The sequence below is a fragment of the Mustelus asterias genome, chromosome 15, assembly GCF_964213995.1.
Source record: "Mustelus asterias chromosome 15, sMusAst1.hap1.1, whole genome shotgun sequence".
In the NCBI taxonomy this organism is placed as follows: domain Eukaryota; kingdom Metazoa; phylum Chordata; class Chondrichthyes; order Carcharhiniformes; family Triakidae; genus Mustelus; species Mustelus asterias.
In genome coordinates this window covers 68,644,097-68,666,410 of record NC_135815.1, presented here as the reverse complement: position 1 = coordinate 68,666,410, position 22,314 = coordinate 68,644,097, and the positions used below count along the sequence as shown (strand labels likewise).

Sequence of the window (22,314 nt, the reverse complement as noted above, 5' to 3'; positions counted from 1 at the left end):
ACCAAGTAAATCTGTTGGACTTTAACCTGGTGTTGTTAAAACTCTTATTTTGAATAATAGCAGGGGAGTTCTTCCCTGGGGCAGAAAAAGAAAAGCTGTCGAGGAGTATTATTTAATTCTATAAATCAATGGCATTAACACTTTCTCTCCTGTCTGACCTTCAGATGAGGTGCTGCTGACGGATGTAAACAGCTGGAAAAAAGCACTTGGCAATTTTTCAAAGGAATTCATTGGGCAAACATTGGTCTACCTGAATGGAACCATGGAGGAATGCAGGAATCGGGAATGCAATATGGGGAATTTAATCTGTGAAGCCATGGTAAGAAACACTTTTTAAAAATTCATTCATGGGACATAGGCATTGCTCGCTGGCATTTATTGTCCCATCCTCAACTGCCCTTGAACTGAGGGCATTTAAGAGTCAACTGCATTGCTATGGGTCTGTAGTCACGTAGACCAGACCAGGTAAGGATGGCAGATTTCCTTCCCTAAAGAACATTAGTGAACCAGATGGATTTCCACAACACTGGTTTCATGGCCATCATTAAATTTCTAATTCCAGATTATTAGTAAATTCAAAGTTCAGCATCTGCCATGGTGAGATTCCTAGTCCAGTGGTAATGCCACTATGCCATTACCTGCCACTATGCCATTACCTCCCACTTGTGTGAACAACCTCAGTGTCATATACTATTGGGTTGATATCAGTGAAGTAAATGATGATCTGACATCATTTAATTCCATTTTCTGTCACTTGTTCAAGTGATCGGAGTTGTACAATCATCAAGTGATAGAAACTCCTCCAGTTTCTTCCCTGCTCACCTCTGAAAGATAGGAATTTATACTTAGATATAGTTTTCCATTCTCTCATGGATGCTTACACAGGCAGCAGCTGGTGACTGACTGAAAGTCTAGACTGTCAATCCTGCCATTTACGCGTGGTCAGAGCTCCATACTTGACCAATATGTCTGAGTGGTCAAGTCATAAAATTTGGATAGTGATGATATTAGGAGTGCATTGCATCACCAACTTTGATTTTGTACATCCTGCTCTGAACTCTGGTTCCATTTTTATGTTATTTGGTTTAACACTGGGTTAAATAACAGAACTGAAACAGCTGAAGGAAGGAGATTGAGGTGAAGGTACAATGCAATAGAGCACTGGAATTCTAAGAAACTATTTTCAAACTGAGGAAGAGGCATTTATAACAGGCACTCCCTTATATGCTCAACCAACAGCACTAAACACAGATTGGCTGCTCATTATTACAATATTGCTTGTGGGAGTTTCTGAGCGTAAATTGACTGCAGCATTTCCATCCACAACATCTGAGGCAATGGGCTGGACTTTTGTCTTGGGCTTGGGAAATGCGGGTTGGGCCATTTCCTGACTTTAGAAACTTAAGCCTGTCACCGCTGTCACAATGTGACATGTTTTTATCTCCTGGAGATATGGATGGACATGGTTCAGGTTGTCCAACCCTCAAGGTTGTGTCAAAGGAGTGAGTGCTGGTGGCAAAATGGGCTGATCAGATGGAGAGCTGCACACTGGGTTTTTCACCTGGTCCAGCACTTGCAGAAAAAAATTTAAAATTTTGCCCTGTGATTTTTCTGAGCTACACCAGATGTCCTATCAATCAAAGGAGTCCCAGAGGTGGTTGCTGTTTTTTTTTTTGTTTATGCTAAATAACACTGGGCATTTAAATCAATTCAGATCATAATGCAAGACTTTGCAAGCATTATTGTTTTCAGTTTTGAGACTGTAGGAAAAGTACTCTAATACATTTCAATGTACACACAATGCCAGTCAATGTAATAGTCAACCTACTTTTGCAGAATAGAGTTATTTGATCAAGCACTGCAGTAAAAATGCATCAAACCTATAAGAGAAAATCCACTAATAACATGTGAAGCCATCAGACTATTTAACATTTAGCTGTCAGAATGTTCCCCAATCTTCAGCAGGCTTTTCCCAAGGTTCACAAACTTAAACAAACTGGGTTTTGCAAAACCCGCCTGACTTGACAAAAGTACTGGGAGATAGGGAAAACAAATTTCCCCTGGGGCTGTAAATGACCCCGATATCACAGGACATTCACACAGGGTTACAACCTGAACCTGATCTAGACCTCTTCCCAGTCCTGGGAAGTTTGTGCAGGCTACTTTTCCGGTTGGAAATTAAAAATTGCGGTTCCACTGACTTTTGTTGCCAAACCAACACCCATTCCCAACATTTTTGAGACACGTAGACCTGGACCTTTACTTCAAAAGGTATTTGAGAAACACATTGGGACATTCTGAGGTCATGAAAAATGTTCTGCAAGTCACTTGCTTTCATCCTGTGAATATCTACATTGGCCTTGCTCCTTGGTATTTACAAAACAATTAGCAGGAGGAATCCATGTTGAGCATGAATCTTCAGCACCCACTGAAACATAAGCATGTTTCAAAATGGATACAGCTGAGCTGGTGAGCTGGATTTGAGGTGGTATTTGTATCACAGAATCATTATAAAACAAAAGAAGGCCATTTGGCCCATCATGCCTGCACCAACTCTCCAAATGGGCATAATGACTTAGTTCCATTCCCTTGCTTTGTTCCTGTGTCCCTGCATATTGTTTCTATTCAAGTAATAATCTAATGCCTCAATTGAACCTGCCTTCACCACACTTCCAGGCAGTGCATGTCACAGTGTCAGGATCTGGCATGTATCTTTCCAGATGGACAGAATTTTCAGATCAGACCCTGAGCCACTCCAGCAAAATAAAATCGGGGACATATTTATGCTGTCAGCCTGGAGGGGCAGGGTCTGATAGAGACAGAAAGGCCCACCCTGCAGAGATCGGGGCACCATCTTTAAAGGGCACCCCGATCAATGCTCATGTGAAACTCCCTCAGAGCCCCCACCTACACCATAAAGGTATCAGGGTCGCTTCCCCCCACCACTGCACAATTATCAGGGGCTCTCCACATCCCCCACACAGCCTTGGCCATATCGCTGGTGTTCTCCCCCCCCCCCCCCCCTCACTGCCAAGTTGTCCGTCCTCCCCCTCTTCACTGCCAGCACCCCCCAATCCACCCAATGCCAGGTTCCCTCCCCTCACTGCCAGCACTCTCCCTGCCACTGCCAAGTACTCCCTTCAAAGGCCTCGGTGCTCTACCCACCCCCCTCCACACCACACAATAGGACCCCCCCCCCAATTGGGCTGCCCAGAGGGCTTGCCCTGGCACTGTCACTGGCATAAGTTGGCACAGCTGGCAGTGTACTGCCCTCTCCCGCCAAGAACTATAGCGACCTTGACGCCTCAATGGGATCCTCTCGACTGTTTACTGTCTTCATAAACCTGTTATGAACCTTGCTGATTAACGAGGTTGAATATTCAGTGAGGGTGAGGGGGAAATCATGTGGCATGTAGGCCCTTTAATAATATGTAAATTCATTCAAATATATTTAAATTAGGTCTCTGCCCTTCGTGGACAGGCACCTCACTACCTCACTGGCACTGGGGTGAGGCAGGGAAAGCCAGGAAACAAACTTTTGCCGGCAAGAATCCTATTTCCCAACTCTTGCAAGATTCCAGCCAGCATCACTGTTTATGTTTATCAGACTTCTGAATGGACCTACCTTGCATTAAGCTGATCTTTCTCTACACCCTAGCTATGACTGTAACACTACATTCTGAACTCATTTCCTTCTCCATGAATGGTATGCTTTGTCTGTATAGCGCGCATGAAACAATACTTTTCACTGTATACTAATACATGTGACAATAATAAATCAAATTAAAATCAATTATGCTCACTGCAAATACAGGCACAAAATTGCTCTGGTTGTGTAAAAATGTTTTTCTCAGATCACATTGACTTCTTTTTGCAAATGACTTTAAATCTGTGTCCCCTCATTCATGGTCCTTTTACTAATGGGAACGGTTTCTGCCCATCGACTCTAGTCCAGCTCCCTTGGATTTTGAACATCTCTGCAAAACTTTCTCTTAGCCTTTTTCTCTCCAAGGAGAACAGTCCCAACCTTTCCAACCTATCCGCATGACTGAAGTTTCTCATCTCTCAAACCATTCATGTAAACCTCTTCTGCATCTTTCCAATAGTGTGGCACTCAGAACTGTACACCATATTCTGGCTGAGGTTTACCTAATGTCTTGTATAAATAAGTTGCGCATAATCTCCTTGCTCTTTACTTGGTGTCCCTATTAATAAAGCCCAGACTTTTTTATGCTTTATTAACTGCTCTCTCCACCTGTTCTGCTATCTTCAATGATCTCTGCACAAATACACCCAGGTCCCTCTGCTCCTGCACCCCCTCAACAATTGTATCCCTTATTTTATATTGTCTCTCCATGTTCTTCCTTCCAAAATGCATCACCTCATACTTCTCCGCATTCAACTTCATCTGCCACCTATCTGCCCACTCCACCAACTTGTCTCTGTCCTTTTGAAATTCTGCACTGTCTTCCTCACAGTTTACAATTCTTCCAAGTTTTTAATCATCCGCAAACTTTGAAATTGTCTCCTGCACACCAAGATAATTAATAAAATTAACATAATTAATACATATCTGGATAAGCAAAGGTCCCAATGCCAACCCTTGGGGAACTCCTCTACAAACCTTCCTTCAGCCTGAAAAGTATCCATTGACCATTAGTCTCTACTTATCATTCAGCAAATTTTGCATCCACTTGCTACTGTCCCTTTTCTTCCATGAGCTACAACCTTTCTCACAAGTCTGTTGTGTGGCTCTGTATCAAATGTCTTCTGAAAGTCCATGTACACTATATCAACAGCATTACCTTCATCGACCCTTTTTGTTACCACCTCAAAAAACTCCAGCAAGTTAGTAAAATGTGATTTCCCTTTTGGAAATATATGCTGGCTCTTCCTAATTAACCCACAATTTTCCATGTGATTAATTCTGTCCCAAATAATTGTTTCTTGAAGCTTACTCACAACTGATGTTAAACTAACTGACCTGTAATTGCTGGGGCTATTCTTGCAACCTATTTGAAAAAGGGTGTAACATTTACAATTCTCCAGTCCTCTGGCACCTCCCCTGAGTCTAGTGAAGACGAAGAAGATGATCTCCAGTACCCCTGAAATTCTCCCTTCCTTCAATATCATTGGTTGCATCTCATTTGGTCCCAGTGCATTGTCAACTTTAAGTACTGACAATCTATTCAACATTTCCTCATCAATTTTAAACACTTCTAGTGACATTCCTCATCTGTCACCATGTCCTGGTTAGCATCCATCTCCTTGGTAAAAGTTGGGAATCAAGTAGATAAGGTTGTTAAGAAGGCATATGGTGTCTTGGCGTTTATTGGTAGGGGGATTGAATTTAGGAGTCGTAGCGTTATGTTGCAACTGTACACAACTCTGGTGCGGCCGCACTTGGAGTACTGTGTGCAGTTCTGGTCCCCACATTACAGGAAGGATGTGGAGGCTTTGGAGAGGGTGCAGAGGAGGTTTACCAGGATGTTGCCTGGTATGGAGGGGAGATCCTATGAGGAGAGGCTGAGGGATTTGGGATTGTTTTCGCTGGAAAGGCGGCGGCTAAGAGGGGATCTTATTGAAACATATAAGATGATTAGAGGTTTAGATAGGGTGGATAGTGATAGCCTTTTTCCTCTGATGGAGAAATCCAGCACGAGGGGGCATGGCTTTAAATTGAGGGGGGGTAGTTATAGAACCGATGTCAGGGGTAGGTTCTTTACCCAGAGGGTGGTGAGGGATTGGAATGCCCTGCCAGCATCAGTTGTAAATGCGCCTAGTTTGGGGGCGTTTAAGAGATCCGTAGATAGGTTCATGGACGAAAAGAAATTGGTTTAGGTTGGAGGGTCACAGTTTTTTTTTTAACTGGTCGGTGCAACATCGTGGGCCGAAGGGCCTGTTCTGCGCTGTAATGTTCTATGTTCTATGTTCTATACTTTAATTCCAGTTTCAAAATGAAAATCACTGCTAACCTTCTTTACACTTCCTACATTACTGTAATCAAGTATGAAATTTCAATGTTAGTGCAGAATTAAAGGTAAATTTGAGCTGTGGATTATGTGCACAATGGAACTACAGTAAGGCCTCACTTATGGTTGCATTTCTGAAAATCAGGGTTTTAAGTGAAACTACTTTAATTGAATCATTGGTTCCCATTGGAATCGATGTTAAAATCAGAGTTATGTTCCTTCAGACATTTGCTGTTGGAAAAACCAATGTACCGGTTGAAATACGGTAGCATGCACCTATAGTACAATGTATTCATAGATGAACTAATTTACAAAATAAAATAATTCACTAAATATAAGATAAATACTTTATACTGAGGTACTGTATGCTTTTTCTCAGCAGAAGGAAACATTAAAACATTTTAAGTTAAGTGCTGTGCACTCACAGGATGCAGTCATCATTGGCTGGGCCAGCATTCATTGCCCATCCATAATTACCCTTGGGAAGTTGGTGGTCACCTCCCTTCTCGAACCGATGCAGTCCCTGTGGCGTAGGTACATCCTTAGTACTGTTCGGGAGAGAATTCCAGAATTATGGCCCACTGGTTAGTGTAGCCTGGAATTGGAACATAGTTCCAAGTTAGGATAGCGTGTGGCTTGGATGGGAATTTGCATTCATTTGTAACAACTAAGCTTAAAACTGAAATACATTTTAAAATATTAAAAAATACAGTAACCATAATTAAATGTTTAAAAAGCTACACCTGCCTAGCTTTAAATTGACCAGGTTCCATCTAGTGACAGAAATTGGTTGGTGTAGGTAGCAGCTGAAGTCCCAGGATTTCATTGTGATTTCAGAGAGGAAAGGGGAGCTAGGAAAGGTGCAGCGGCTGAAGACATCCCCAGTCATGGCAACAGAAACAGGGGACTTTAAAGATAAGAGGGTGAGAACAGGAGGTGGGTAAAAGAGGGACTGAGGATGGGGGTGGGAGTTGGAGCAAAGTCATGCAGGGAGCAGAGCCGGGAGCAAGGCCAGGGGTAATGGTAGGAGCAAGAGTTAAGAGGAGCAGCTAAAGAAGTTCCCAGTGATGACAATGCATATCAGGAACTTTAAAAGTAAGAATGATGGGTGGGAATGGGAGCACGATGGATTTCAGGACTGAGGGGGGGGAATTTAACCACTGGGAAAAGGTCATGTGCGCAGGCAGTCGAGAGAACAGGAAATATCTGGCAACCAGTATGTAAGCAAAGCTTGTGACAATAAATGAATACTTTGACACTAGCTGGAATTTTACCGCCTCGCCTGTTACAGGAATCTGAGCGGGTGAGGGGTGGTGAACATGGAAAGGTCTGCTGACCTTGGGTGGGATTTTACGGTTTCGGGATGAGCAAGGCCATAAAATCTGCTGTATATTAATAATGCTAAAGTGAGTCAACATCAAGTGGGACTTACTGTCAATTGAGTTTATATCAAAATCAAGTGCATGTCCTTCTATTAGTCAACAGAAACATAAAATTTATTCCATTGCATCTCCATCCCTCATATTCATTAATCATGTCACTATATCAATTTAGAGTAAAATGCAAAACATTTTTATAGTTATGATAATGATCATAGAGTCATAGAATCCCTACAGTGCAGAAGGAAGCCATTCAGCCCATCAAGCCTGCACTGACAACGATCCCACCCATGCCCTATCCCTGTTACCCCATATATTTATCCTGCTAATCCCCCTGACACTAATGGACAATTTATCATGGCCAATCCACCTAACCCACACATCTTTGGACTGTAGGAGGAAATCGGAGCACCCAGAGGAAACCCACGCAGACACGGGGAGAACGTGCAAACTCCACACAGACAATGACCCAAGCCGGGAATCGAACCCAGGTCCCTGACATTGAGTCAGCAGTGCTAACCACTGTGCCACCTACAATGATTGAGTCATTTATGTTGAAATATTCAAACCATCACGAAAACCATCTATTTCCATCTTGGTAACATCAACTTCGCCCGTCTCCGTTCACCTGCTGCTGAAACCCTCATCCATGCCTTTGTCACCTCGAGGTGTGACTATTCCTGTGCTTGCTGACATACAATGGCTCCCTGTCAAGCAACACCTTGATTTTAAAATTCTCATTCTTGTTTTCAAATCCTTCCATGGCCTTTCCCCTTTCTATCATTTGACGAGGTGCAGCACCAAAGACTGCTACGTAAGATAAAGGTGCACAGTGTTACGGTTAATGTATTAGCATGGATAGAGGATTGGTTAACTAACAGAAAGCAAAGAGTGGGGGTAAATGGGTGTTTTTCTGGTTGGCGATCAGTGACTAGTGGTGTGCCTCAGGTATCAGTGTTAGGACCGCAATTGTTTACAATTTACATCGATGATTTGGAGTTGGGGACCAAGTGTAGTGTGTCAAAATTCGCAGATGACACTAAGATGGGTGGAAGAGCAAAGTGTGCAGAAGACGCTGAAAGTCTGCAAAGGGATATAGATAATCTCAGGAGTGGGCGAGGGTCTGGCAGATGGAGTACAATGTTGGTAAATGTGAGGTCATCCATTTCCAAAATGGACTATTATTTAAATGGTAAAAAATTGCAGAGGGACCTGGGTGTCCTTGTGCAGGAATCTCAAGGAGTTGGTTTGCAGGTGCAGCAGGTAATTAAGAAGGCAAATGGAATTTTGTCCTTCATTGCTAGAGGGATGGAGTTTAAAAACAGCGAGATTATGTTGCAGCTGTATAAGGTGCTGGTGAGGCCACACCTGGAGTACTGCATACAGTTTTGGTCTCCTTACTTCAGAAAGGATATACTGGCACTAGAGGGGGTGCAGAGGAGATTCACCAGGTTGATTCCGGAGTTGAGAGGGTTGGCTTATGAGGAGAGACTGAGTAGACTGGGGCTATACTCATTGGAATTCAGAAGAATGAGGGGAGATCTTATAGAAACATATAAGATTAAGGGAATAGATTAGAAGCAGGGAAGTTGTTTCCACTGGCGGGTGAAACTAGAACTAGGGGGCACAGCCTCAAAATAAGGGGAAGCAGATTTAGGACTGAGTTGAGAAGGAACCTTTTCACACAAAGTGCTGTGAATCTGTGGAATTCCCTGCCCAGTGAAGCAGTTGAGGCTACCTCATTGAATGTTTTTAAGGTAAGGATAGATAAATTTTTGAACAGTAAAGGAATTAAGGGTTATGGTGAGCAGAAAGGTAAGTGGAGCTGAGTCCACAAAAAGATCAGCCATGATCTTATTGAATGGCAGAGCAGACTTGAGGGGCCAGATGGCCTACTCCTGCTCCTAGCTCTTATGTTCTTAAATCTCTGTGAACTCTCCCAGCCCCACAACCCTCTGAGATATCTGTGCTCCTCTAATTCTGGTCTCTTATGCATTCCCATTTATAATTGTCCCAGAACTAGGAGCCACGTCTTTAGTTGTCCAGATCCAAGCTCCCTCCCTTTACCTCCCTACCTCACCTTCCCCCTTTGAGGCTTCTTGGAACCCAATTCTTTGATCAAGCTTCTGGCCAGCTCTTTATGGCTTGGTGTCACACTTTGTCTTATATTATGCAAAGCATCTTAGGACATTCCATTATGGAAAAGATGCTACATAAATACAAGTTGTTGTTGTTGAATCTCACTAACCAGGAAATGTCTGTGACGATCTGCATGCATCTGAGCAGTGATTAGAATGAATGTCTAACAGAACTACAGCGTATCACATAACTGAGCTAACAGAACCTACATTGCTCTTCTCTCTTTATCTGCAATAATTTCAGATCTATGAAAATATCCGAAAGCCAGATACAAAATCTTGGACCCATGTATCCATTTGTTTGACGCAAGGGGGTGGAATCCGAGCACCCATTGATGAACTCAGTGGCAATGGTTTGTGGGTCATCTATTATTTTCACAAATACTGTAGAGGGGCCATTGTGTCCAGCTGTTTACGGACTTTGTTGCTTTCAAGTGACCAGATGAAGAATGTTGGAGTTTTAAAATCTATAACTACAGCTCGGGCTCCAGTACACCAGCTGGTATCGCAGTCCAAAGCACTGGCTGCAGTTTCACATAAACAGATGTTTGTCCAGATTCAATTACAAGTAATTAACATATACCAATCAGAGATGTACATTTGTATTGAAGTTATCTATATCCACTCAAAATTAACAATTGGGATTACATACGAATAACATAAGAATTTACTCGTCCAATTACATCTTGTGCATGTCTACCTAATTAGAATATCACCAGGCTATATTTCTTTCTACACAATTATCAGTTATCTTTCCAACCAGTGGCATATCAACCCCTCATGTCTTCCCCTGTCCCACTGTCTCTTGTTAGAACTGCAGTTGTGCATAATTCAATAGAGGTGATGTGTGTGTGCTATGTAACTATGAATTTTATGGTCCTTGATGTTTATCTGGGTTTGTTTTAATCAAGACCTATGGTTTTCTCATTGTTGTCCTGTGTGACTGAGTTTAGCATCTTGCAGATTGTGATTTTTAAACTTGTGATTATTAACCCTTTCAAACACTTTGAGCACTTCTGACCATGAATAAACCTGATGAAGCTTTCATTAAAACATATGTCAACTGGAATAGCCCAAATTCAGCAATTTTAGTGAATTGAAAACGTAAAAGAAAGTTTTGTCTAAAACAAAAAGATCCTTTCGCTTTATTAAGATTTAGAAGTTGTTCGGCATTTAAAAAGAATGCCCCTCAGAGGTAGCTGTAACAATGAAGAAAGAGTCTTCCGGACTCAAAACAACTCCGGTGGAAGGCCCAAAACATGATTTATGCTGGTGGAACTTCCCGTAGGTATTGTCCCTGGCACCCCTCCCCCCACTCATCCCATCTGCCCCATTAATGATGTAACAGGAATCCTGTCATGGTCCCACTGCCCCCTTCTTTTATAGCTGTGATGACATATCAATATTTCCACAATAAGATTGGTCTCAGGTTGTCAAAACCATTAGATTTAAATTTAATAGGTTCTTGGTATCTATGTGCCTATTCAAATTGATTGGCTGAATTCAAAAGCCTGTTGGCTTAGTAACACTGCTGCTTGTCCTTAGGATACAAATGTTTCAGTTTGGGGCTCTATGTGCACTTTTTAACTCTCTCTAAGCACAGAAAAAGCACCACCTTTTAAAGGGACCTAGCATTTTACAAACACTAATCTACAATTACTCTACTCAACTTTGCAACATTAGCTCTAGATAAAGGGAATGGAATTGATATAAACGGGTTGTTAGAGAAAGGGTCTCACAAGAGGATTAGAAAGTTTTGTTACATTAAAGCTAAAAAATGCAAGTTGTTAGAAAATTCAAACATAAAGCACGAGAGGAAATGTAGCAATATGGATGGTTGTCTGATAACAAATGAAGGCAAATGGATCTTGCATAGGATAGACCAAGTTGGCAGTGGGATATCCGAGGACCATTTTATTTCTCTATATGCAGAGATAATTTGAATTAGCACAATCTCAAAACCTGCTGATGACAACAAAATACAGGCTTGGTAAACAGAAAAGAGGAAAGCAAAAGCCAGAAGGAAAATATGAAGAGGTTGATAGATTTGTGCCCGATTCCCCTCCTGTGAAGCAGCTGTAAGCTGTTGCTGTGGTGATAGAAAACAAACAGATGGTAGAAGGTACATTTTTGTGGACATTTTGTGAGATAATTGGAAATAAGGGCCAGAATTCTCTGACTGTTCACACCCTGCCAGTGCTGCCAGTGAAACTGGAGAATTTTGTGCTCAGCCAAATTTCCATTCAGAGCAGTGGGACTGGAGAATCCCAGCTGTGGGCGAGGTTGAAGGATCCGGGCCAAGAGCACTGTATGGGATAAAGCAGTCCATCAGAAGATGGGGAAGGGAGCAGATGGTTACAGAGAATGATTGGTTTGGACACATTATTCCCTGAAGTGAGAATGTGGATGAATAAACCCTTAAAAAGGCAACAACATTGGGCAGAATTTTATGCTACCCCCGTGGCGGGTTCTGAGGTGTGAGGTGGGGGGGGGGGGGTCACGGGGAGTGTAAAATTGAATGGACGTGATTCCCCACAGAGACCCACCCACCCAAACCCCAATGCAATTTCACATTTAATTGGGCAGGACCTTGGGCAGGAATTCTGCCCCTTTAACTTATTAAAACTCTTAAGTAGCGACTTCCTGCCCAGCCTCAAATTTTAGGCTGGCAGATGCAGGTAGGGTAGGAAACTGCCGAAAAATAAATTTCTCCATCTAAGGCAATTAGTGTGGAAAGAGAAGGCGGGTACTTCAGTCTGAACGCCGCCCCCCCGCGCCCCCCCACCCCCCCCCCCCCCCCAGAATTGCGATTCCCTCTCCTCCAGGACATTGAAGCCCTGGGATCCGCTCCCCGCCCCCACCCCCCCAGCCGACCATTGACGCCGCGATCGATCACCCAGATCCAAACCGCCCCCCCCTCGCAGTGTGTCCCTTACTCACCCACCCTGGGGATCCCCAGGACTTATCTTTCCAATGGTCCCAGGACTTGGTTCCAGGCAGAGTGCTGCAGTACCGCTTCTGGCCACTGCAGTGTTGTGCCTGGCCGGTCTGGAGACCTGTCCGTCAATCTGGCCGACAGCTCTCACAGCCAGGACTTCCATACAACAGTGGATGGAAGTCCTGTCCACTGTTAATCAATGCTCAACTGAGCGTTAAATGGCAGTGGGAGCTAAAAAGTTGGTGCTAGCGCATTACATGCCAACTCTCGGGATGAGGGGCGCTGATCACTCACTATCCTTAAAATCCTACCCAGAGGGCAGATTCCTGCCTGAGGTGAACAGAGATTTCTGTTGTTGGACTCTCGCAGCGCCGATTCCGTTGGGGGGGGGGGGGGGGGGGGGGGTGGTAGAGTTCCAGCCATTGTGTTTCTCAGAAATACAGGTACAATGTACAAGATTAAAGAAGGAATGATAAATTTGTATAAATGTTGGGTGAGCCACGATTAGCATGTCTCTAGCTGCCAGGTAGGGAGCCTCATTATAGAAAAGACATTAATGTCGAAGAGAGAATATAATGTGAATTCAACAGGTTAATATCCTGGAATCATCGTGTCATAGACAGGAAAACTGCATGCTTTCAAAGAAAACTGGATAAATATTTGCGTAAGTCTCACGACACCAGGTTAAAGTCCAACAGGTTTATTTGGTAGCAAAAGCCACTATCTTTCGGAGCGCTCACTGCTCCTTTGTCAGGTGAGTGGGAGTTCTGTTCATAGAGTTCTGTTGGACTTTAACCTGGTGTTGTGAGACTTCTTACAGTTCTGTTCATAAACAGGGCATATAAAGACACAAACTCAATTTACCCGAAGATCTCTTCACACGACAACGCAGAGACTGATAGCCAAGTTCCGCACACATGAGAACGGCCTCAACCAGGATCTTGGGTTCATGTCACACTATCTGTCACCCCCACGACTTGCCTGGGCTTGCAAAATCTCACTAACTGTCCTGGCTGGAGACAATACACATCTCTTTAACCTGTGCTTAACGCTCTCTCCACTCACATTGTCTGTACCTTTGAGACTTGATTACCTGAAAAGACTCGTATTTCAACCATTATTTTGTAAATTGAGTTTGTGTCTTTATATGCCCTGTTTATGAACAGAACTCCCACTCACCTGACGAAGGAGCAGCGAGCGCTCCGAAAGCTAGTGGCTTTTGCTGCCAAATAAACCTGTTGGACTTTAACCTGGTGTTGTGAGACTTCTTATTGTGTTTACCCCAGTCCAACGCCGGCATCTCCACATCATAAATATTTGAGGGCAAAATAAATAATAGGTGAATTTGAAATGTAAAACTCTCCAGTTTGGGGGATTAAAAGCTCAATGAAAAAAGCTAGAAGTAACTTAATGTGTTTATCTTTTCTTTTCTACGCACAGGAACAATACTAGCAGAAAATATTTTAACTGTTTTACCATTTGGAAATACTATTGATCTGCTGAAAGTTTACGGTTCCACTTTAAGAGCAGCTTTTGAGCATTCTGTCCACAGATATGGACAGGGAAGAGGGGAGTTCCTGCAGGTGGCTGGTAAGGTCATTCTACATCATTGAACACAAAACTATCCTACAAGACAATTGTAGCTGCAATACAATAGCTAATCTCTGGCAAAAATACACTTCAGCAATCATTCATACCTCTCAGAACACTGTTGATCATTACTTTAAATCTATCAAGCAGTCATAATTTATAATTGTGGAGCCAATTTTAACTTACTGAAAACACAACTCCCTCAGAATGGGGTTGGTAGACATACCACCTTCTAAATTGCTTGTATTTGCTCATGGTTACTTTTGTCCATGGGGTATCTGAAGAGTCTTCATGTTTTAGGACCTTTTTAATCGGAAAAATAGGAGCCTATCTCAAAGGATACCAATTGGCATTCTGGGAATAGTTGGAACGTACAGAAAAGCCGGTTAGTGAGGTAAATTAGTCTTTACGCAGCACCTTCCAAACCCACAACCACTACCATCTAGAAGGACGAAAGCAGCAGATATCTGGGAACACCCAGATGTTCCCCTTCAAGTCACTCATCATCCTGACTTGGAAATATATCGCCGTTCCTTCACTGTCGCTGGGTCAAAATCCTAGAACTCTTTCCCTATCAGTACTGTGGGTGTACCTATAAGAAAGGAATCAACAAGGAGAGGTTGGTCTGAATATGGTGACACTCCAATGCTGCCTCCTTTCCAGGGGTCCTGAGAAGAGCAGCCAGAGAACATGACATTTCAGGTGGGAAGTCACATGAAATATTTAAACCAGATCCTATGACGTGTATATCATACACAAATGAAGCATCTTCATCCCACAACAAATAGAAGAATTTTGTTTACCAAAAGCGAATGGAAGGGGAAGGGTTCAGAGGGAAGAGAGGAGTCCAGTTGGGAGGGAATTAAAGCGAACAGGTTCAGGGACATTGGGTGAAATTTTCCTGTTCCGCCCACCACAGGGTTTGTAGCGGGCGGGGGTGGACCATGCAAAGGTCTGTTGACCTCGCGCGGGAATTTCTGGCCTTTGGGTGAGCACGGCCAGGAAATCCCACCCATAAGGTGCCAAATGTGATTGCCTACGATGTTAATTCTCTCCTTGCTGCCAAGTCTGACATGATTCTTTGTCTTAGGCGTCCATGTGGAATTCGACCTGAGTAAAAAGCAGGGTCACAGGGTGGTCAGACTGGATGTTCTCTGCTCAGACTGCCGAGTGCCACACTATGAGCCACTCAAAGACTCCAAAGTTTACAAAATCATTGTCAACTCTTATCTTGCTGGAGGTGGAGATGGATTCACCATGTTGAAGGATAAAAACTTGAAACATGATACTGGTATGTACACATTTTCAACTGATGTTCAAATCAGCAGCCATTTATTACCAACCTATAATAATACGCAGTTTCTATCTGTCCACACTGTCCTGATTAGTCAATGGGTTGATTTGCTGGACAGGGCACATGAGCCATGAGGCCAAATGAAACATTAGATGAACATCGGCTTCCAGTGCTTGCTGGTGATCGCCGGTTTGAGGGAAGTTGGTGGTGGGGGGGGGGGGTAAAAAAATAGTAAAATGGGGGGGTAAAAAACGGTGAGGGGAGCCCGACAAAAAAGTTCCTGTGGCTGGAGGAGGATGATGGCATGGGAGGGGGCAGGAAATGACACCAAGGAGAATGGCATGTGAGGAGAGAAATGGCATTGTGGGGGAACAATATTGGGGGTAGACAACTTGGCAGAGGGTTGAGGCATGGGAGATACATGATGGGTTGGATTGAATAGGGGGAAGGGGTGGGTTAGACATGAGCATGAAGTGAGAGAGAGGAGAGCAATGGGTATGGCCTGGAATGGATGGAGTGGCACAAGATGGGAATTTAAGGATGTATAATTGCAATAAAGAGTGGGCGAAATCTTACAAAAATGGCAGTATGTCGGTTCCACCAAGAAAAACAGTGGGCAGGATTTTCCGGCCACACTCGCCCAAGGCCGAAATTCCCGCCCAAGATTAACGGACCTTTGCAGGGTCTGCCGAATTTTCTGTCCTGCCTGCTACAATTCCCATGGCGGGTGTGACAGGAAAGTTCCACCCAGTTTGGGTCAGTTTTCTCTCCAGATCTTACCACACTCTGCCACAAAAAGAACAACTGGGCGTGTTTCCATAAGACCATAAGATACAGGAGCAGAATTAGGTCATTTGGCCCATCAAGTCTGCTCTGTCATTCGATCATGAATGATAAGTTTCTCAACCCCATTCTTCCGCCTTTTCCCTGTAATCTTTGATCCCCATACCAATCAAGAACCTCTCTATCGCTGTCTTAAATACACTCAATAACCTGGCCTCCATAGCCTTCTGTGGCAATGAATTCCATAAATTCACCATCCTCTAACTGAAGAAATTCCTCCTCATCTCAGTTCTAAAATGTTTTCCCTTTACACTGAGGCTGTGCCCTCAGATCCCTAGTTTCTCCTACTAATGGAAGCATCTTCCCCATATCCACTCTATTCAGGCCTTTCAGTATTCTGTTAGTTTCAATGAGATCCCCCTCATCCTTCTAAACTTAATCAAATGCAGACTCAAATTCCTGAAATGCTTGTCATACATCAAGCCTTTCATTCCCAGGATCATTCTTGTGAACCTCCTCTGAACCCTCTCCAAGGCGAGCACATCCTTCCTTAGATACGGGGCCCAAAATTGCTCACCAATATTCCAAATGCGGTCTGACCAGAGCCTTTTAAAGCCTCAGCACTTGTATTCTAGTCCTCTTGTATTGCGTTTGTATTCTAGTCCTCTTGAAATGCATGTTAAAATTGCATTTGCCTTCCAACTATCAACTCAACCTGTAAGTTAACCTTAAGAGAATCCTGAACTAGGACTCCCAAGTCCTTTGCGCTTCCGATTTCTGAATTCTCTCCCCATTTTGACAATAGTCTACACCTCTATTCTTCCTACCAATGTGCATAACCTTACACTTTCCTAAGTTGTGTTCCATCTCCACTTCTTTGCCCACTCTCCTAATCTGCAGCCTCCCTACCTCCTCAATACGACCTGTCCCTCCACCTATCTTTGTATCATCTGGAAACTTGGCCACAATCCCCTCAGTTCCTTTATTTAGATCATTGATTTATAAAGTGAAAGGTCGTAGTCCCAACACTGACCCCTGCAGAACTCCACTAGTCATCAGCTGCCATCCGACCCATTTATCCCCACTTTCTGCTGCCTTCCAGTCAGCCAATTTTCTATCCATGCTAGTACCTTGCCTCTATCACCATGGGCTCTTATCTTACTCAGCAGCCTCCTGTTTGGCACCTTGACAAAAGCCTTCTGGAAATCCAAGTAGATAATGTCCACTGGCTCTCCTTTGTCTAACCTGCTCATTATTACCTCAAAGAATTCTAACAGATTTTGTCAGGCATGAGCTCCCCTTGATGGAACCATGCTAACTTCACCCTATTTTTCCATGCAATTCCACGTATTCTGAAATCTCATCCTTAATAATGGACTCTCAAACCTTACCAATGACCGAGGTCGGGCTAATTGGCCTCTAATTTCCAGTCTTTTGCCTTCCTCCCTGCTTAAACATGAGCAATTTTCCAGTCCTCTGGGACCCTCCCTGATTCCAGTGATTCTTGAAAGATCACTACTTATGCCTCCACTATTTCTTCAGCTATCTCCTTCAGAATTCTGGGGCGTAGTCCATCTGGTCTAGATAATTTATTCTCAGACCTTTCAGCTTCCCTATCATCTTTTCTTTAGTAATGGCAACTACACTCATCTCTGCCCCCTGACTCTCTTGAATTTTTGGTATGTTACTGGTGTCTTCCACTGTGAAGACTGATGCAAATTACCTATTCAGTTCGTCCGCCATTTCTTTGTTCCCATTACTACTTCAACATTATTTCCTGACGATCCAATGTCCATTCATGCCTCTCTGACCCTTTTATATATCTAAAAAAACGCTTGCAATCTTCTTTTATATTCCTCGCTAGCTTACCCTCATATTTCCTCTTCTACCCCTTATTGCTCTTCTGGTTGTTCTCTGCTGGTTTTTGAAGGCTTCCCAATCCCCTGGCTTCCCTCTAATCTTTGCTACGCTGTATGCTTTTTCTTTTGCTTTTATGTTGTCCCTGACTTCCCTCGTCAGCCATGGTTGCCTTGTCCTCCCCTTAGTATGCTTCTGCCTTGGGATGAAACTTTGCTGGTGTTTCCCCAACTTTTGCCAGAAATTCCCACCATTGCTGCTTCACCATCTTTCCTGCTAGGCTCCTTTTACAATCAACTCTGGCCAGCTCCTCCCTCTTGCCACTTTAATTATCTTTACTCAACTGTATTACTGTTACATCTGATTCCAGCTTCTCCCAGCTTCCAGTTTCACGCCATCAAGTAGGGAGTCAGGGCCACCACACACCTGCAAAACCCAGCTGCACTGAGATCGGGGTGCCATGCTTAAAGGGCACCCCAATTACAACATGAAGAAACCTTCCCCCTCAGCCCACCCCCCTCAGCCCACAACGGAGGTCTAAAGGGCTCGCCCCAGCCGCCCCCACCACCCACCCTCCCTAATCAAAGCTGCCATTCGCCCCCCCATCAGCACCCCCTGCCCAAATGAACCCAAATAGGAGCCAGCATTCACCCCCAACCTAATGGGAGTCGGAGCTGGAACCTCTCCAACCCCACCTACCCCCCCCCCTCCCCCAAACACACACCGCCAGTATCCCCAGCTCCCAGCCACCACCATATATAAATGAATCCTCCCCCTCCCTCCCCGATGAGGCTCCCACTGGGGTCTGCCCCTTGGCACAGGTTGGTACTGCCAGGTTGGCATGGGCATGGTGCCAGCCTTTGTAGGGCAGTTGCCAGGGCACTGCCTGGCCATGTCCCCCTCCTCCGGGAATTATACTCCCTTTTATGCCCCTGGGAGGACACCCACGACAGGTTTAGTCCGCAATTACCTGTTGTAAACTGCACCAATGTGACGTCATGGTGGGGGGTCAATATACGGTGAAGCGGGGGGGGGGGGTTAATGAAATGTAACTATATTAAAATTAATGTAAACCAGGTTCAGGCAATCATTATGGGGGTGAATGAGATTACCTCACCCGTGAAGGGCAGGGAATATCGGAAGTTGCAATCTCGCCAATAAAATCCGTGACTTCAGGGTTTCATCAAATCTAACCCCCACCGCCATTCTCGTGGACAGTGAAAACAGGCTCAAGATTGCCTCCAGTCTGATTTCACTGTAAATAGTTTGTGGATCTCTGCTAGTATTTATGTAAAATGTAACTTTAATAAGTATTCTTTTGCTATTGCAGGTGACACCGATTATTCAGTTGTTTCGAGCTACATCAGACAAATGCAACGGGTTTATCCTGCAGTTGATGGAAGAATATTATTAATTGGAAACAGTGGCACACGGTCATACATTAATCTGAAAATGGGATTGCTTTTTCTCTCACTTTTTGCATGCTCCTTCCATTTATGATGATTGTGACAAGTTAATTAGTTCAGTGAATTCACTGTTGGCCTTCTTAATGAAATCTTGTTCTGTAATTTGCATATTCCCTGTAATTTGCATATTCCCAGAGAAGTTGATCATATTTTCCATTTAACACAGTGTTGGGATGATCCCCAGTCTAGCTGCTCATTGAGGAGGCACATAGGTTTCTAGATAATGGAGTGGAGCTGCACAGAGCAACCAACAAATGCACTGAGAAAGACTTCCATTTATGTGCCTGTCACAGCCCCTGAATATCCCAAAGTGCTTGTCTGACAATGTACAGACATGCTGTAATGCAGGAAACAAAGCAGCCAATTTCTGTACATGCTCCCACAAAAAGTATTGAGATAAATGACCAGAAGATCTGTTTTTAGTTCTTGATTGAGGGATGAAATTTTGCCAGGACACCAGTTTCGTGTATGAGTGAAGCATAATCATGCTCTTCTTCGAAATAGTGCTATGGCTTCTTGTAAACTGCTTGAAAGAGCAGATAGAGCCTCGGTTCTACTTCTTGTAATAGAGATGGCATCTCCAGCAGAGCAATACATCCTCGGTACTGCATTGGAGCATCAACCTGTGAAAATCTTTGAACTGGAATTTTAACCCACAACCTCTGACTCGGGTGAGAGCGTTATCACTGTACCAGGGCAACAAGACCAAGACTTGATCAATGCACAATCCTATATTTAAACTGATTGTTGGAGGCAGTAATTGTGTAACTGTGTGTAATTATGGAATATGCAGCTCCTTATAATGAAGTAATTTCTTTGTCTTCTATATGTCAAGAAATATCTCTTGGGTTGAAATCAAGTCACTTTCAGAGAGAGTACAGAAACAATGTTTTACCAAAGATGTTTTAGAAAAAGTAAAAGGAAATTATTCTTGGCATAATATCAGTAAGGATTTATAAGTTAATTTTAAAATAATTTTATGGTGAAGGGGTTGATCTTTCATGGCTCTTACTGACTGGAAGCAGTCAATGAGATGTAATTACTGAAAAATGACAATGTATTGCCATCTTAATATTTTTATATCTAATTGATCAGTGAATTGACTTTTTATCTACTGGAGATTGAATAAAGATATTTAGTTGTTTACTTTGTGTAATTGCTTTTCTTCAGATTTTACTCTTGCAATTTTTTTTAAACTATGAAAATTGTGTGAATGAGCATATACGTGTTTGAGTATGGAAGTGTAGGAAATTTGGACACATGCCAGGTTAAAATCCAGCCCTTTATTAATTGGAAAAGAATCTCTTTCTGATGGCTGATTCTGGGCAATCTAAATCCAATTCTAAATGGGCGACAGCCTATAGAACAGTCTGTGGTCAATGATTTACCAATAATGTGGATCATTTATCGCTGTAAGATAACTATAAGCGCTCATGGACTCTGCGCTAGGGTTGCCAATGCTCTAAGACTGGAGATTGGAGAGAAAGAGCTAGTTAACTGCCCGTCAAAATTAATCCATTCAGTTCCCTTTCCATTCAGTACAGAAAGGGTCAGATGAGCAATGGTAGGAGCGTAGGGAATGGGATTGTTGGAGGCAGAAGGGGAATGGGATGACCGATCAGATAATGTCCTGCAGACATGCATCATTCGTCCTGAATTTGCCCTGTTCCACCGACAGGACAGACCCTCCAAAGTGGGGACAGTACGTTATGTAGTCTGAGGGGAATGGTCCTGGGAGTCCTCAACCATAAAGTCTCATGAAATGAAATAAAAATCAGTTTAAGCAATCAACAATTGTGCAAGTTTCAAAAGACATTTGGTACACAAAGGTTAAATCTATTTTGTTTGTGTGCGCCAATGGGAAAACACTTGCTTTGGCTTTGTTTTTTTAATCATGGCCTATCCTCATCTGAGCCATAGAGGTTTACAGTATGGAAACAGGCCCTTTGACCCAACTTGTCCATGCTGCCCAGTTTTTAACCACTTAGTTGGTCCCAATTGCCCGCATTTGACCCATATCTCTTTATACCCATCTTACCCTTGTAATTATCTAAATGCTTTTTAAAAGACAAAATTGTACCCATCTCTACTACTGTCTCTGGCAGCTCGTTCCAGACGCTCACCACCCTCTGAGTGAAAAAATTGCCCCTCTGGACCCTTTTGTGCATCTCCCCTTAAATCTATACCCTCTAGTTTGGGAAAAGATGTTGACTATCTACCTTATCTATGCCCCTCATTATTTTATAGACCTCTATAACATCATCCCTAAGCCTCCTACGCTCCAGAGAAAAAAGTCTGTCTATCCAGCCTCTCCTTATAACTCAAACCATCAAGTCTCGGTAGCATCCTAGTAAATCTTTTCTGCACTCTTTCTAGTTTAATAATATCCTTTCTATAATAGAGTGACCAGAACTGTACACAGTATTCCAAGTGTGGCCTTGCCAATGTCCTCTACAACTTCAACAAGACATCCCAACTCCTGTATTCAATGTGCTGACCAATGAAACCAAGCATGCCGAATGCCTTCTTCACCACCCTGTCCTCCTGTGACTTCTCTTTCAAGGAGCTATGAACATGTACTTCTAGATCTTTGTTCCATAACTCTCCCCACACCCTACCATTAGCTGAGTAGGTCCTGCCCCGATTCCATCTACCAAAATGCATCACCTCACATTTATCTAAATTAAACTCCATCTGCCATTCGTCAGCCCACTGGCCCAATTGATCAAGATCCCATTGCAATCCTAGTTAAGCTTCTACACTGTCCACTGTGCCACCAATCTTGGTGTCATCTGAAAACTTACCATCCATAATTAATCCATTCTCTGCCATGTTGGACACTCCTTGGAAGCAGTATTGATGGTAGCAAGGACACAGAACGTACTCTGGGTGGGAGG

The 22,314-nt window shown here is 43.4% G+C and overlaps 1 protein-coding gene across 1 annotated transcript in view; it reads left to right on the top strand.

The window, feature by feature from the left end:
* Positions 1–20,562, top strand: part of nt5e (5'-nucleotidase, ecto (CD73)) — a 76,714-nt gene extending 56,152 nt beyond the window's left edge. Inside the window, exons 5-9 of the mRNA XM_078230064.1 lie at positions 165–319; positions 9,734–9,842; positions 13,868–14,017; positions 15,108–15,308; positions 19,282–20,562. Of these exons, the coding sequence (XP_078086190.1) occupies positions 165–319; positions 9,734–9,842; positions 13,868–14,017; positions 15,108–15,308; positions 19,282–19,451 (785 nt within the window). The 3' untranslated portion in view covers positions 19,452–20,562. The remainder of the gene's footprint in view (positions 1–164; positions 320–9,733; positions 9,843–13,867; positions 14,018–15,107; positions 15,309–19,281) is intronic.
* Positions 20,563–22,314: the final 1,752 nt, after the last annotated feature.